The sequence below is a fragment of the Myotis daubentonii genome, chromosome 1 (assembly GCF_963259705.1).
Source record: "Myotis daubentonii chromosome 1, mMyoDau2.1, whole genome shotgun sequence".
Lineage (NCBI taxonomy): Eukaryota > Metazoa > Chordata > Mammalia > Chiroptera > Vespertilionidae > Myotis > Myotis daubentonii.
In genome coordinates, this window is record NC_081840.1 from 156,302,708 (window position 1) to 156,320,804 (window position 18,097).

Consider the following 18,097-nt stretch of genomic DNA (forward strand, 5'->3'; position numbering starts at 1 on the left):
TGCTGGCCTGATCTCGCCCCCATTGGCCCTCCCATGCAGGCCTGATCATCCCCAACTGCCCTCCCTGCCATCCTGGTCATCCCCAACTGCCCTCTCCCACTGGCCTTATTGCCCCAACCCCCTGCTGGCCTGATCTTGCCCCCATCTTCCCTCCCCTGCTGTCCTGATCGCCCCTAATTGCCTCTGCCTCAGCCCCCACCACCATGGCTTTGTCTGGAGGGAGGTTGGATGTCCAGAAGATGGCCGATTGAACCAGTCTAATTAGCATATTACCCTTTTATTAGTATAGATTACATAGGATAGGATTGCTTAAATGGGGGAGAAAAGCCTTTTTCAGCAGGAGGAGATGCTCTTGGCAGACAAAAGTACATAATCCCTATATCTGGACTGATAGCCAGCCATCTGCACTATACTGCCAAAGCGGTCATTAAAAAATTGAACCGCTTTCTTACACCTTACACCAGTGGTTCTCAACCTTCTGGCCCTTCAAATACAGTTCCTCATGTTGTGACCCAACCATAAAATTATTTTCGTTGCTACTTCATAGCTGTAATGTTGTTACTGTTATGAATCATAATATAAATATCTGATATGCAGGATGGTCTTAGGCGACCCCTGTGAAAGGGTTGTTTGACTGCCAAAGGGGTCACGACCCACAGGTTGAGAACTGCTGCCTTACACCAAACAGCTATTGCCCTTAAAACCCCTCCTCAGCCCCCACTTTAGGTTCTGCTTTCGTAGTTCACCCAGATTAGGTTCTGATTGATCCGTTTCTATGCCAGTCAGTGTCAAAAGCTCCACCTCCTAGGCAGCCATTGGTTCTTCTGTGAAATCCAGAACAGCCCCTCTGACAGCTATCTCTCTTGCCAGGCCTATATTTGGGCCTGATCCACGGAGGCTGCTGATCAGGCCCCGCTTCTCTCTCTCTCTGGGCCTGATCCGCAGCCACCCCACCTACCTTGCCCCACCCACCCTCTTCCACCGTCCCACCCACCTGCCACCAGCATTGCTGTGATAGGCTCCTGTGGGCCAGGGGGGAGGGACCAAGAGGTGCTCCATGCACTTCCTGGTGACTGGTCCTCCGTCTGGTCATTTAGGTCGTGGCGGCCCTAGACTATCATTAGTATAGATAGCCAGCAAATCGTGAGTGTTTCTTTTTTAGGGGTGGTGGATGAGGATAGTTAACATTTAGATGAGAATATAAATTCTTGTAAGCAGGCATTTGAGTTGATATATTATTTCCCTTTACTTTCTTTAGAGTCTTTCTCTGAGGATGAATGGAATTTACTGTATGTTGCAGTCACTCGTGCCAAGAAGTGTCTCATCATGACCAAATCATTGGAGAATATTTTGACTTTGGCTGGGGTAAGAGGAACTGGTAGCACAAGTTAGTTTAACAACATTGGATTTTATTGGGTTTGAATAGGGATCAACCTTTCCTGGGTTGGAAGAGAAGGGCTTCTCTTTTTCTAGTGCACAGAAGCCTATTGCTAGTGCAGGAAGTGTCCTAACCAAAGAAACAAACATGTGGGTTCTTTTCTAAATTCTTTCCTGATCTAGTAAGTTCTTTTAAAAATATCAGCTGTGTTCATGCATTTCTTAATTTCTCCCTTATTCGATTAGTGCTTAACACTCTTAGGGAAAAACATGGCAAGAATGTTTTCAGTGTTTGAACTTTCTCCCCCTCACTCCCTGGTTCCTTTTGAACTGGCAACTCTTGCTGCCAGGGGAGAATGTGCATTCAGGTACCTGGCCTCTTGTCACTGGCTAAGATGCAGAAAAGTATCAGCACTCACTCTTTACTCCTGCAAATCAATCTTCTACCACACTCTCTTGTTTCCACCTTTCATGGACTGGAGCAGGGGTCCTCAAACTACGGCCCGCGGGCCACATGCAAATACAAATATTGTATTTGCTCCCATTTTGTTTTTTTACTTCAAAATAAGATATGTGCAGTGTGCATAGGAATTTGTTCATAGTTTTTTTTAAAACTTTAGTCCGGCTCTCCAACGACCTGAGGGACAGTGAACTGACCCCCTGTTTAAAAAGTTTGAGGACCCCTGGACTGGAGTGTAAGTCATTTAGTCTTTTCAACTCTTGGAAACTAGAACAGAAATTTGAGCTAACAGTTACTACTTAGTCCATCTTTCCCTGAACCAAAGATACTTAAGCCTGAAACGTAAAACATAAGTAACAAAGAATTTAATATTTTTTGAGTGCCTAATATGTGCCAAACACATTTCTAGGCACTGGAGCTGTAATGGTGGGCAAGGGAAATCCGTGCCTTAACAGAACCCCCATGGTAGGTGAAAAGACAGACAATAAACAAGTAAACAAAAAGGATTTCTCTTTACATTTTAAGGAGGATATCAGAGCTTAAAAGGGAGAAACTATGCAGGTAAATACTCATTTGGAACAGCAAAATCTTGTCTAAGACCAATTACCTTGCATTTATATCGAACTTTGTTCTTTCAAGTCTCTGTCTCACTTTTCTTCCAAGCTGCTCTGAGTCAGGCCTGTTTGGCTGTGAGAACGTTTCTGGAATTTGAAATCAGCTGCATGGCTTCGCCTGGGCCTCACCGTGTGTGACATCTCACCTTGTGTGGCAGCTCACGTGGCAGAACTTGGGCTGAAGTCTTTCGCGTTGGTTTCATCCTCAGTGGCACTTGGGTCACCAGCAGATTTTCCAGAGATGACATAGAGCAGAGCTCTGCAAACTTTTTTTTTTTTTTTTAATTAAATCTTTATTGTTCAGATTATTACATTTGTTCCTTCCCCCCCCCCCCCATAACTCCCCTCCTCCCAGTTCCCGCCCCACCCTCCGCCCTCACTCCCCACCCACTGTCCTCATCCATAGGTGCACGATTTTTGTCCAGTCTCTTCCCACATCTCCCACACCCCTTTCCCCCCCAAGAATAGTCAGTCCATTCCCTTTCTATGTCCCTGATTCTATTATAATCAACAGTTCATTCTGTTCATCAGATTATTTATTCACTTGATTCTTAGATTCACTTGTTGATAGATGCATATTTGTTGTTCATAATTTGTATCTTTACCTTTTTCTTCCTCTTCCTCTTCTTAAAGGATACCTTTCAGCATTTCATATAATCCTGGTTTGGTGGTGATGAACTCCTTTAGCTTTTCCTTATCTGTGAAGCTCTTTATCTGACCTTCAATTCTGAATGATAGCTTTGCTGGATAAAGTAATCTTGGTTGTAGGTTCTTGCTATTCATCACTTTGAATATTTCTTGCCACTCCCTTCTGGCCTGTAAAGTTTCTGTTGAGAAATCAGCTGACAGTCGTATGGGTATTCCCTGGTAGGTAACTGAGTTTCTTTCTCTTGCTGTTTTTAAGATTCTCTCTTTATCTTTTGCTCTTGGCATTTTAATGATGATGTGTCTTGGTGTGGTCCTCTTTGGATTCCTTTTGTTTGGGGTTCTCCGCGCTTCTTGGACCTGTAAGTCCATTTCTTTCACCAGGTGGGGGAAGTTTTCTGTCATTATTTCTTCAAATAGGTTTTCAATATCTTGCTCTCTCTCATCTTCTGGCACCCCTATAATTCTGATGTTGGTATGCTTGAAGCTGTCCCAGAGGCTCCTTACACTATCCTCGCATTTTTGGATTCTTTTTTCAATTTGCTTTTCCGGTTGGATGTTTTTTGCTTCCTCGCATTTCAAATCATTGACTTGATTCTTGCGCTCCTCTGGTCTGCTGTCGGGCGTCTGTATAATATTCGTTATTTCAGTCCGTGTGTGCTTAATTTCTAGTTTGTTCCCCAATATAAGATCGAGGGTCTTATTAGTTTTCGTGTAGATCTCATTAAGTTTATCGGCAGCTTCTAAACAGTTCTTGAGAGACCTTAAAAGTGTGGTCCTGAACTCTATTTCTTCCATTGACAATTTTGTCCTGTTTCTTTGTCTCCGCATTTTGTTATGCTTCCTTGGTGCACCCCCTAGTGGTCTTTGTTCGCAGTCTTATAGATAAATCTTGATTGTTGTAGCTAATTCCAGGGAGGGTTTGACCTCCAGGCCAAGTGGCTATGAGAATCAGCTGTGTCAGCAGTGAGAGAACTTCTGTCCTCTAGGGAGGTGCTAATCTAGCCTTTGCCTGAGGCTATCCGGCAAATGTCTCTGTGCAGGGCTTGGGCGGGGCGGGTCGCACAGGATCAACAGGGTGGGCCGGAGAGAGCAGTTATGGCGGCTCTCAGTCCTGTCCCAAGGGGCTCTGCCTCTCTGAGTCCCAGCACCCGCTGCAAAGCTCGGAGAGAAAGCTGCACTCGCTCTGACCGAAGCCAGACAGTCCCGCTTCTCCCGTTTGAGTCTGGGTCCCTAAAGGCTCGCCTGGATCTGGTGCTCAGAGTCTGCGACTCCCTCCCGATTGAAAACAACAACCGCGCCCTCCGCCGCCAGCCCGCTCCGTGCACTCCGCACCTCAGAATTTGACTTCAGCACTGCGCCTCCTCTGAGTGTCCGTATGCGTTTCTCTTTCCTCCTAGTTGTAGGACTTCCACTCAGCCAGCGTTCCTGTGGTTCTGGGTGATGTCCCTTCCGTTTTTTGGTTTCACTTTTGAAGTAGTTGTTCAAAGCAGCAAACTCCAGCGTTAACCTATGCCGCCATCTTGGTTCTCTCTGCAAACTTTTATGTAAAGATCCAGACAGTGAGAACCTGGCCAGAGAACCTGGCTAGAGAACCTAGCTATGCTGATCATCTGAACGCTGCCTCCGTGTCATTCCTTCTTTGCCGACTCTGTCCACACCTTTGGGAACCCCTGGACCTGCTGGGGCTGGACCCCAACATCCAGCAAACAAAAGCCCGGGGCCAGACAACTTCACAGGAAAGTTTTACCAAACATTCAAGAAAGAACTAAAACCTATCCTCCTCAAATTATTCCAAAAAATTCAAGAGGAAGGAACACTTCCAAGCTCATTCAATGAAGCCAGCATCACCCTAATACCAAAACCAGATAAAGACAACACATTGAAAGAGAATTACAGGCTGATATCTCTCATGAACATAGATGCCAAAATGCTCAACAAAATTCTAGCAAATCGGACCCAGAACTACATCAGAAAGATCATACACCATGACCAAGTAGGTTTGAAGCTGGGGATGCAAGGATGGTACAATATCCGCAAATCAATAAACGTGATACATCACATAAAATAATTGAGAGATAAAAATCATAGTTTTATCAATTGATGCAGAAAAAGCATTTGACAAAATCCAGCACCCTTTCTTCATAAAAACTCTCAGCAAGGTGGGAGTAGAAGGATCATATCTCAACATAAAAAAGCCATGTATGACAAACCCACAGCCAACATCATACTCAATGAACAAAAACTAAAACCATTTCCCCTAAGAACAGGAACAAGACAGGGATGTTCGCTCTCACCACTCCTGTTGTATTGGAAGTATAGTACTGGAAGTATTAGCCATTGTGATCAGACAAGAAGAAGAAATAAAAGGCATCCACATTGGAAAAGAAGAAGTAAAACTGTCCTTATTTGGAAAAAAAAAAAAATTCAGACAGTAAATACGTTAGGCTTTGCAGGCCATGGGATCTCTGTTGCATCTACTCAACTTTGAGGTTATAGTAAGAGAGCAGCCACAACAATTCTTTAATAAATGAGTGTGGCTGCATTCCAATAAAACTTTATTTACAACAGGCACTGGTCTGCATTTGGCTCCCTGGTTGTAGTTTGCTGACCCCTGGTTTAGAGATAAGTGTGGCTTTTCTTAATTTTAGGGAGTGGAGTAGAATAATAATTATTAGGTACAAATAATCTCTACCTATCATCTTTTTAAAAAAATATATAGTTTTATTGATTTTAGAGAGGAAGGGAGAGGGAGAGAAAGATAGAAACATCAATGATGAGAGAGAACCATTGATCGGCTGCCTCCTGCACGCCCCTCAATGGGGATTGAGCCAATAACCAGGCATGTGCCGTTGACTGGAATTGAATCCAGGACTCTTCAGTCCACAGGCTAACGCTCTATCCACTGAGCCAAACCAGCCAGGGCTATCATCATTTTTTATATAAATTTTGATCTTGAATATACCTGCAGTATGGTTTTCTCATAGATGTAGTGTTACATTAGTGGTTAGATCTGTAACAAAGACAAATTATTATATTGGTAACTTTTTAAAAAACTTTAAGAAATATTTTTATTGATTTTTAGAGAAGAAGGGAGAGGGATAGAGAGATAAGAAACATCTATGATTAGCTGTCTCCTACAGGTCCCTTACTGGGGATCAAGCCTGCAATCCAGGCATGTGCCCTGGTCAGGAATCAAACTTGTGACCTCTTGTTTCATGGGTTGATGCTCAACCAGAGTCACACCAACCAGGCATGTTGGTAACTTTTAATGGAGGTATTGTAGAGCAGTAATATCATTTCACACTATAGGTTAAATAGATATATATTTTTTTAATTTAGGAAAATTTTGAGACATTTAAAAGTCAAGAAAATGATATGTTAAGTTACCACATACAAATCACCCTTATATATATTTGAAGTATGCATCTCTCAGAAAATACGGGCTTTTTTTTTACTTATAACCAAAGTGCCATTATCATCTTATAAAATTTATAATAATGCCATGTGACCTCTAATAACCAATCCATACTCATATTTTTATGATTATCTCAAAAGTGCCTTTTTATAATTGGTTTGTTCAAATCAGGATCCAGACATTTGGCTGTTAGGTCTTTTACGTTTCTTAATTTAGAACAGTCAATACCCTCTCCCTCCTTTTCAGTGCTCCTGGGTTTTTTGCAGAAATGGAGTCAGTTTTCCTACATAATGTTTCACATTCTAGATTTATTGCTTTGTGTGGGTGGATAGCCTATTCTACTATTGCCTACCCTGGATTTTCTATAACTGGAATTTAGCCATAGAGACTTAATTAGGCTCAGGCTTAACTTTTCTGGCAGGGATCCTGTGTTTGGGGGTCAGGGAGAGACTTTGCTTTGTATTGCCTTATATCAGAAGGCAGTGATATCAGATTATCTCCCTTTTAGTGGGGTTAAGATTGTTCAACGTTTTAGTAGACAGAGATAGGAAATTCATATATATATGGGGGAGGGATGGACGGTAATAACTGAGCATGTGAAAGTATGTTGTGAACAGTAGGGTCATGCATGGTGAAGTTTTTAGGGCAAAAGTGAGCATTGTTTCCCACCACATAGAGTGATAACTATTTGGTTTCCCCTGTAATCAAGAGTAGGGCAGGCAGCCTACTTTTTCTCTGACCCCCTTAGAAAATCTAGCTAATCACTAGGAGCTTTTTGTTTCTTTGCTTATTTCACATTTTGAAGAAGTGAAGGGACTCACTGTGTTACCAAATTATGAAGTGACATGGAGTTATGCTAGTTGCTCAAAGACAGCTTCTTAGCCTCCTAGAATCTTAATCCAAATCTCACAGGCACCTCCTTCATGCAGTGCCTAGCACATGGTTGGTGCTCATTGTTTGTCGAATGGATGAAACAGCCCCTCGTTCTTAGGCTGCACACGGCCTGATCCCACAGGCCTCCGATGAGACTACCTTGGTTAACATCCTAGTTTTTCCACCTGGGTACTTTGTGACTTTGGGAAAGCTATTGAACACTCTGTACTTCTCTTTCCTAATCTGTGAAACTGGCATAATGGCACTGACTGCACCTCTGAGGAGAGGATAGAGAAGGTCCATGATGAACTGGTGAAATAACTGCTTTACAATTGATTGGGGAAAGCAGACGGGACACTCAAGGGCAGTTAGTTGTCTTTGAGACACTGAATCCCGGGAGGGAGGTAGCATGGAGAGAACTGGCATTTGCTTCGGAGCTGTGTTGTCAGGCATGTGTGTGCTCATTCATTCAGCAGTGATTGTTGAGCACTTTCTACATGACAGAAGTGCTGTTGAGTCATGTGCTTCCATGTCATTTAGCTTTGTATCTGGACATTATCACAGAGACAGCGGGACAGAAATACTCTGTTGCTTGCTGATTAAGAGCACAGGCTCTGGACTTGGGCACACCGAGTTTAAGCCCCACATCTGCTCCAGTCTAGCTCTGTGATCTTTTGCACAAGTGACCTAATTTCTTAGCTGTCATACCCTCATCTATGCAATGGGGATAATGACAATGTCACCCCAGCAAATCATTGGTGAGGATTATACGTATAGTGCTTTATAAGCAAAGGATCTGACTGCTAGTAAGGAAGCAAGGCATTTAAAAACAAGCAACCTGGGATGATTTCAGGAGGGGAGGTGTAGGTGGTGGCATCATGTGCCTTTAGATTTCTGAAGGCCAGGGGTTCCAGCGAAGCTTTCTCCTCTGTGATAGTGCTTGTAACATCTACAGTGGTCCATCTGCCAGTATATTACCCAGTTTGATGTAAGCCCTTCACAGTTTTTTTGAGTGATGGAGTTTCTCCACAGCTAATGGTCTTTGTATCTGTGAAAGTATTGGATACCCAAGATGTCACTAAAGAATGTGGGTGGTACTTGCTTCGGCACATATACTAAAATTGGAACAATACAGAGAAGATAAGCATGGTCCCTGTGCAAGGGTGACACGCAAATTCCGTGAAGCGTTCTATATTTTTACACCATGACCAAGTAGGATTTATCCTGGAATGCAAGGATGGTACAATATCCATAAATCTATAAACATGATACATCACATAAACAAATTGAGAGATAAAAATCACATAGTCATATCAATTGATGCAGAAAAAGCATTTGACAAAATCCAACACCTTTTGTTGATAAAAACTCTCAGCAAGGTGGGAATAGAAAGATCATATCTCAACATAATAAAAGCCATATATGACAAGCCCACAGCCAACATCATACTCAATGAACAAAAACTAAAACCATTTCCCCTAAGAATAGGAATAAGATAGGGATGCCCCCTCTCACCACTCCTGTTCAACATAGTACTGGAAGTATTAGCCATTGCGATCAGACACGAAGAAGAAATAAAAGGCATCCAAATTGGAAAAGAAGAAATAAAACTGTCCTTATTTGCAGATGACATGATACTACACATAGAAAACCCTAAAGACTCCATCAAAAAATTATTAGACTTAATTAATGAATTCGACAATGTAGCAGGATACAAAATTAATGCCAAGAGATCTATGGCATTTCTATACACCAGTAGTGAACTTACAGAAAGAGAGACTAAAAAACCAATCCCATTTACCATTGACCCCAAAAAATTAATCTTAACTAAGGACGTAAAAGACCTGTACGCGGAAAACTACAGGACACTGAAAAAAGAGATAGAGGAAGACATAAACAAATGGAAGAACATACCATGTTCATGGATTGGTAGAATCAACATCATTAAAACGTCCATACTAAAAGCAATCTATAGATTCAATGCAATCCCCATTAAAATACCAATAGCATATTTCACAGACCTAGAACGAATTCTCCAAAAATTCATCTGGAATGAAAAAAGACCCCGAATAGCTACAGCAATCCTGAGAAAGAAGAACAAAGTAGGTGGGATCTCAATACCAGATATCAAGCTATATTACAAAGCCACTGTTCTTAAAATTGCCTGGTACTGGCACAAGAACAGACATATAGATTAATGGAATAGAATAGAAAACCCAGAAATCGCCCCAAACCACTGTGTTCAATTAATATTTGACAAAGGAGGCAAGAACATACAATGGAGTCAAGACAGTCTCTGAAATAAATGGTGTTGGGAAAATTGGACAGATACATGCAAAAAAATGTAACTAGACCACCAACTTACACCATAAACAAAAATAAACTCAAAATGGATAAAGGACTTAAACATAAGACCGGAAACCATAAAAAAATATTAGAGAATCCAAAGGCAGCAAAATCTCAGACATGTGCTGAAGCAATTTCTTCACCAATACCACTCCTAGGGCAATGGAAACTAAAGAGAAAATAAACAGATGGGACTACATCAAAATAAAAAGCTTTTGCACAGCAAAAGAAATCATCAACAAAACAACAAGAAAGCCCACTGCATGGGAGAACATATTTGCCAATGTTATCACTAATGAGGGTTTAATCTCCAACATTTACAGGGAACTCATACAACTTAACAAAAGGAAGATAAATAACACAATCAAAAAATGGGCAACGGATCTAAATAGATACTTTTCGAAGGAAGACAGAGGAAGGCCAAGAGGCATATGAAAACATGCTCAAAGTCACTAATCATCCGAGAGATGCAAATCAAAATGACAATGCAGTACCATCTCACACCTGTCAGAATGGCTATCATCAACAAACGACAAGTGCTAGTGAGGATGTGGAGAAAAAGGAACCCTCGGGCGCTGCCGGTGGGAATGCAGACTGGTGCAGCCACTGTGGAGAACAGTATGGAGTTTCCTCAGAAAACTAAAAATGGAACTCCCATTTGACCCAGTGATCCCACTCCTAGGAATATATCCCATGAAACTAGAAACACCAATCAGAAAGGATATATGCACCCCTATGTTCATAGCAGCACAATTCACCATAGCTAAGATTTGGAAACAGCCTAAGTGCCCATCAGCAGATGAGTGGATTAAAAAACTGGTACATCTACACAATGGAATACTACACTGCAGTAAAAAAGAAGGAATTCTTACCATTTGCCACAGCATGGATGGAACTGGAGAGCTAAGTGAAATAAGCCAGTCAGAGAAAGATAAATATCACATGATCTCACTCATTTGTGGAATATAATGAACAACAAAGTGATGAACAAAAACAGATCCAGAGACAGAGAAGCAGCAATCAGATTGTCAAACCTCAGAGGGAAGGTCGGGGAGGATGGGGGTAAGGAGGAGAGATCAACCAAAGGACTTGTATGCATACATATAAGCCTAACCAAGGGACACAGACAACAGGGGGGTGAGGACGTGAGTAAGGGGTGAGGGGGATAAAGACACATATGTAATACCTTAATAAAGAAAAGAAAAGAAATAATGTGGGTGGCTTAATTAGTTGATTTACCTATTCATTCAGTTGACAAATACTAATTTACTAGAGGCCCGTTGCATGAAGAGATTCATGCAATAGGCCTTCCTTCCCCTGGCTGCTGGCACCGGTTTCCCTCTGGCACCTGGGACCCAGGCCTTCGATCTGGCCACAGTGGAGAAGCCAAACCTCGAGGCTTCTCTGCTCTGACCGCAGCAGAGAAGCCAAGCCTCTTCAGTCTTCAGTTTTCAGTCTTCGCTCGGACCAGAGCCTTCAGTCTTCACTCCACACCTGCATGTGCAAATTAACCGCCATCTTTGTTGGGTTGATTTGCATACTCATCCTGGTTGGCTGGTGGGTGTAGCAGAGTGACACCAGTTTGCATGTTTCTCTTTTATTAGTGTGGATAGTGCCCGTGTTATATGCCAAGCGTTGCAGTTAGTGCTAGGAAGTTCGGGTAACAAAAGTAAGGTGCCTGGTGATCTCATAGAACTTACAGCCTAGGAGGGAAGCATTAGGCAGTTTTAGGCCTAGCAGCAGGATTTTAGGAGTTGGAATGTTTCCAATGCCTTAGCTATTAGAGTTTCCAAGTAGAATGTGGCAGAGACATTGCTGTAATTCTCTTTCCCATTCTTTTCTTTCTAGGAGTATTTCTTGCAAACAGAGCTGACAAGTAATGTCTTAAAAACAGGAGTGGTTCACTGCTGTGTGGGGCAGTGCAACAACACCATCCCAGTGGACACTGTGCTCACCATGAAGAAGCTCCCCATCACTTATGTATGTGGTCTTGGCTGCAGCTCTGGCTTTCTGTAGAATTTAATCCAGTCATTTGTGTTTTATTGCATGTGAGCTATGTGCTTTCAGGGCTGTGGGTGAGGGAGATAAAAGAGGAGTTTGTATAATCTTTCTCAGGGGCTTTTCATATATAAGGCACAAGAGATGCCAGATCTACCTGTGTCAAAATGATGATAATGACATAATCAGTGTGCGTGGCATAGACTGGGAGGTTGGGTTGTGACTGACACGCCAAGGAGAACTGCTTCCCTGGAGGGTCTGGTTAACTTGTTCTTGGCTCTTCATCTCTTGCCTTAATAAATTTGGGTTTCTGTTGTAAGAGAATTTGATAGAGCCTAGTCCACCCTAGATGACAGTGCAGTGGGATGAAAATATCAGAATCATAATACATAGTCCTTTGGCAGCATGACAGCAATTCAGCACTTCTTGGTATAATCCTTGTTCTTTGATTGTTCCCCATCCCTCTGTTTCCTATCCCTCATTGCAGAGCAACAGAAAGGAAAACAAGGGTGGCTACCTCTGCCACTCCTGTGCAGAACAGCGCATTGGGCCTTTGGCCTTCTTGACTGCCACCCCCGAGCAGGTGCACTCCATGCCACCCACTGTCGAGAACATAGTGCTGCCCAGACACGAAGCTCTACTTTTCCTTGTCTTCTGAAAGCCAAGAGGAGCATTCTTCATGGTACAGATTTCCTTCTGTGGATTCCAATTACTTGAAGAAAGCCAGTGTGGGGTGGGGTTCTCATTCATCCGAGACTCTGAGTTCACTCACAGAGCATTTTTGAGGAAGATGAAGCCAACCAGAGTTGGACCTGCCATTTCTCCATTCCCTATAGGTGATCAGTTTCCACTGCCCTCCTCCATGCACCCAGGGGATATGAGAGATGTTCTTTTGATTAAAAAAAACCACCACAACAACATTTTATGTATTTAAGCTTTTATTACAAGGTTTCAATTAAACAGCCATTGTAGAACTGACATACCAATGTGTGACACCTGCCTTCAGCTCTGTTATTTGAACTTTCTCCAGCTTTCTCTTTTTTCCACTTTTTCTAACAGCTCTGTCACTGTTCACACAATCACCAAGTAGAGTATGAAACTTAATATCCAGGGTATAATTGCTGCTTCAAAAAAGAGATTTTCATGCTGGGGAGATTCACACTTGTATAGACATAGTGTGTGTCTTTGTCATCACAGGGTTCACAATTTAAACAGGGAAGCAACATTATACAGAAAAGGCAAGCACAAAGGTACAATAGCTAGACTTCCTGTGTTTCTCACAGGTAGAACCAAGGATGAGAAATATTTGAGAGGGAGTGGGTGAAGGGGGTCAGAGGTAAAAATAAAAACAGGCATTACTGAGTAACACCAGAAAATAGCTTACTATTATCTAGTAATTTGTAACCAAAAGGAAAAAAAAAATGCTTGAGAGGGAAGCAGAGGGGTCACAGGAGGGAGAATGGGAGTAGGTAGAGGTGGAAAGTTGGTACCTGGTTCGTAGCCTGGGTAGTCTGGGTAGCTTTAATAAAGCTATTAGAGAAAAAAACAAATGAAAATTTTACATCGCTTAGATGTACACGGATCTGCTATTTTTACATTTTTGCCATACAGCACTTCAGGGATGCAGATGGCAGGTGAGGGAGTTGGCACAGCATTGCCCAAAGAGTTCACCACACCTAGTGTCTGAGCCAGTCGAGCGGAGTCCAAGAGCAGACCTCATAGCTTCAGTTGTTGCAGTCTCCCTTTAACTTCTCCGTCAGGCCTCTAGTGGAGCTTAGATGCGGGCCGGTGAGTACAGCAAGGGTGCTGTTGGATTGGGCCAGGGGTGCTTGGAAAGTGTGAATACAAGTCACTGTTTGCATATGGAGGAAAATTCACAGAATTGGACCTAAAGACAAATTTAATGAGAAAGGGACAGGACTCTTTCATCCACTTGGCTGGTATTTCAGGCTTAGCCTTATTTGATTCTTATGTGTAACTTGGAATAAAAGAACAAGGGAAAGGGAATTATGTGAATTTACATTGGTTACAATATTCATTGTTATTCAGAAGAATGGTTTGGGCCCTGACCGGTGTTCTCAGTGGTTAGAGAGCATCAGCCCGTGCAACAAAGGGTCACAGGTTTGATTCCCGGTCAGGGGCTCATACCTGGCTGGGTTTTGGGTTTATTCCCCGGCATGGTAGTGGCATGTACAGGAGCAACCAGTTAATGTGTCTCTCACATCAATGTTTTTCTCTCTCTGTTCCCCGCCCCCCGCTCTCCCTTCCTTCCACTGTCTCTAAAAATCAATAGAAAAAAATATCGTTGGATAAGGATTAACCAAAAAAAGAGTGGTTTGGGGAAGAGTGGCAAGAGAGAGCTCATTAACATGTTTCCTGGAAATCTAGTTTTGCCAACCAGAGAGGAAGCAACTTATTTATTGGCGGACAAGTCATTAACTCAGTGAACTTCACTTAGCACCTGTGGTGTGGCAGTTGCCATGTTAGTGGGTATATGGAATCAAAATGCAGTCCCTGACTCACAGAGATTGCTGTTGGTGTAATTGTAGTTTGTGGTGAAAAGTGTTAGAGAGGGAGCTGCATAAGTGCTCTGGGGATGTGAGGGGTGTCTTTATCAAAGTCTAGGGCCAAGGGCTGCCCCAAAGAGGGGTACTCTCACTGTGTTTAATAATAGGACAATTAGTGAGCCAGCTATTAAAGAGGGAAAGAATATTCTGGGAAGAAGGAACAACCTGAAGGGCACAAAGGATGTGTGCGATAATGTCACTACAAGAACAAAATGTCAGCCAGTGCTAGTATTTTGGTACTTATTTTGAAAAACAGTAGAATCTAGGAATTAGTACTGGTATTTCATTTGTAGCCCCATTTTTTAAAGAATTTTTAAAAAAATCAGTAAAACTAAATACTTGTTGTGTTTCAAATAGAAAAAGCAATTTTTAAGTACCCGTAAAAAATATACATATTTTAAAAATAAGTGTTAAATGTCCATTATCATTTTAATATAAATGTTTAGATGAGAAGAATAAAAGCATTACTAAAAATATAAATTATTAACTACATGAATATGAAAATCTATTAGATTATTTTTAAGTGTAGTCTTTAAAATAAGAGGCTCCCATTATTTCATTTAGTTGTGAATATACAGGGGTGGGCAGAAGTATGTTTATAATTGTTCATATGGAAAAAGACATGGGTTATGCTTATTATAAGAACTTTATTACCACTGTTTTGTGTACTCACTACTGTAAAGCAACTTTTGCCCACCCCTGTATTTTTGTGCAAGATTTTCTGTAGACTTTTTGTTGTTGTTGTTTTATAGCCATAGTAATTGGGAGAAAATAAGGAAAATAATTAGAAGCTAGTTCCAAATATTTTGCTTTGGTTCAATAATTGTTTTTAAATAATTCCTCTTAAAAAAAGAAGGACACATATGTAATACCCTTTGTAATACTTTAAGCAATAAAAAAATAAAATAAAATAATTCCTCTTATTTGATAACTTAGCGGAGATCTTTTCAAATGTAAGAATCTGTAATACATTGACAGTAAGTTCTAGTTTTTTGTTTCAGAGAAAGCATTGTTGATTTGTCTTTATCTTTGGTTTTTGTCATGTATGTAGAAATTCTGATGCAATTACCCATATAAAAATAGATATTATTATGTCATATTCCATTGTTTAGAAGGTACTTGTGTTAAAATAAAAAATATTTTTGCAAAGAAGTGTTAAAATACCATAGTGTATTGTAGACTGACTATTAGTTTGTCCTTTCACAGATTTCTAAAAAAATAATGAGGTGGTGGTATTAGACCAATCTAAAATGTTGGCATATCGGTTTTTAAAAATATCACAGAATACTAGCAAATGAAATTTCAGTCACTAAAGGTATGAAATTGTAGGAAAAGCTTGGGTAAATAAGATGTGGCCTGGGTGGCATGGCTTAGTGGTTGGGTGTCAACCTATGTACCAGGAGGTTATGGTTCGATTCCTGGTCAGGGCACATGCCCAGGTTGTGGGCTCGATCCCTGGTGTGGGTGTGTGGGAGGCAGCCGATCAATGATTCTCTCTCATCATTGATTTTCTCTCTCTCTCTCTCCCCCTTCTTCTCTGAAATCAATACAAATATTTAAAAAAATAAGATGTGTATGTGGCAAGAGTAAGTGTATAGTAGCAGGGTACCTAATTCAAGAGAGGAAAGAGTTCAAGCAAAAGTGGTCTTCAGCATCCAGTTCTTTAGAGAGACAAAGTAAGATAGGTGTTCTTTTAACTGACACTCTAAAGGTCAGTGGCAACATTAACCCAGTCAGTTTTAGTGAGGCTAGTAGCCAGACTATAGCGGCCTAAAATGTGAATGGAGTACTTCAGATTGTCTGATGAACTAAACATATGTATTTACTTTGGTTGCTTCCTGAAACCATACTAAAATGACAACAAAAGGAGTTTTGAAAGGTGTAAACCTATAAGGGCAAAGAAAGCAGAAAAGAGATGATAGTCACAAATTTTTTGGAAGTTGGAAAGTAGATAAATGAGTAAGAACTGAATTAGCTCATTTGAGAAAATGGAATCTTAAGCCCAAGAATTCTGAAAAGATGTGGAAATTTATGGCAAAAAACCAGGAAGATTGGTAGAAAGTTTGTTTAATCCTCCAGTTCTCCCCTCCCTCATTCTGTGTATGCAACTTCACAGTAGACAACTTCTCATCCTCAACCCTAGCAGAAGATTGGAGCTTTAATCTCTGAAGAGGATTAAATAGAGGAATATCTCATTTAAGAGGCTCGACATAGCTGAGGACAGTGGCTATACTAATAAGATTACTGTCTTAGTCAGCTTAGGCTGCCAAAACAGAATACCACAGACTTGGAAGCTTATAAACAACAGACATGTGTTTCTCAGAGTTCTCGAGGCTGGAAGTCCAAGTTCAAGGTGCCAGTAGATTTGGTGTCTGGTAAACGGTTTGCTTCCTGCTTCATAGACAGCCAACTTATCGCTGGGATGCTCTGAGGGTCTTTTTTATAAGGGCACCAATCCCATGATCTAATCACCTCCCAGAAGACTCACCTTCTAATATCATCCCCTTGGGGATTAAGTTTAACATAAATTTTATATATACAAGAACATGTATGCACACACACATACACATACACACACATATATACACACGTGTGTGTATACATGCATGTAAGCTCTTGATAGAAGATTGACAGTTCCTTCTCTAGGAAATATAACCAGCTTTAGCAGAAACACTAACAGTAACATTAAAGGTTCCTAAGGAAATTGGCCAACCAGATTACCCAGGGAAAGAGCCTACAATTTTCAAACTCCATCCAAGTGCTTAGTTTCAAACATGATTTTAGTGCGTCACTCTTAAATCAGAGCAGTAAACCAAGGATTGCCAAACATCTTAATAGAATCTCCAAGGTGAAGGTTGAATATCAAAATAGAAGAATCAACTTGGAAAAAACCAGCCTATGCAAGGAGAAGGAATCATCTAAATGTGTTAAATATAATTAGGTAATAAGAGAAGATAGTGCACCCATGAAAAACAATCATATCTAGAGACAAAATTGAAAGCAATAAAAATCCAATAGAAGGATAAGTTGAGAAAATATCCAGAAAATAGAGAAAAAAACAAAGATTGGAAAAAAGAAAACTGGTAGAATCAATTAAAGACATTTGACATCTGAATAATAAAGGAGTTTCAGGAAGAGAAAACAAAAGCTGGAAAATTGTTTTTTAAATCATGAAAATTATCCAGAACTGAGTGTATGAGTTTCCAGATTCACATGCTCTGCATCGTGGATAAAAATAGACATACAATGAGTATGTTGTGGTGAAATTTTAGCAACACTAGAGGCAAAGATCTTACAAGCTCCCAGAAAGAAAGGAAGCCATCTACAAAGGTCCAAGACTCAGACTGTCTTCGGGTTGTGCAATAGCAGCATTGTGGAGCTGTACCTTCAACACCATGGGGAAATGATTTCCAACTTAGAATTCCAAACCTAACCAAAGAATCAATAGAATAAGGGCATTTTCACATGTAAAAATATAATCTACCAAGAAGCTACTGGAGGATTGAATGACAGTAAAGGGATGCGCATACCTAGAATGATGAGGAGGATTCTCTGGGAATGTGGAGGGGCATACCAAGTGTTCCTGAGCATATTGTTAGGATTCTTACATAAGGGGCAGTGTTGAGGCTAGAGTTAGCGAGAACTACATAGAAAACTAAGCAAATGGGGCAGGGAAACAAGGCAGTTACTAATTCTTTAATAATTAAAGCAACAGGTTGTGCAAGGCAGAAAAAGTAACCATAGTTTACTATCCAGCTTAATTGCATATAATGGTGTTCTCATAGTCTTAATAATGTGA

The 18,097-nt window shown here is 41.0% G+C and overlaps 1 protein-coding gene and 1 non-coding gene across 5 annotated transcripts in view; both read left to right on the forward strand.

Annotated features, from left to right (window-relative positions):
* FBH1 (F-box DNA helicase 1) overlaps positions 1-15,395 on the forward strand; it is a 64,595-nt gene extending 49,200 nt beyond the window's left edge. For all 4 annotated transcript variants that reach the window (XM_059663404.1, XM_059663411.1, XM_059663419.1 and 1 more), the window contains 3 exons: positions 1,259-1,365; positions 11,582-11,713; positions 12,219-15,395. In XM_059663404.1, coding sequence (XP_059519387.1) covers positions 1,259-1,365; positions 11,582-11,713; positions 12,219-12,389 — 410 coding nt within the window. In that variant the 3' untranslated portion in view covers positions 12,390-15,395. The remainder of the gene's footprint in view (positions 1-1,258; positions 1,366-11,581; positions 11,714-12,218) is intronic.
* Positions 8,482-8,586, forward strand: LOC132223803 (U6 spliceosomal RNA). The gene has a single exon (XR_009450523.1). It is a non-coding gene; the product is annotated as a U6 spliceosomal RNA (small nuclear RNA).
* Positions 15,396-18,097: the final 2,702 nt, after the last annotated feature.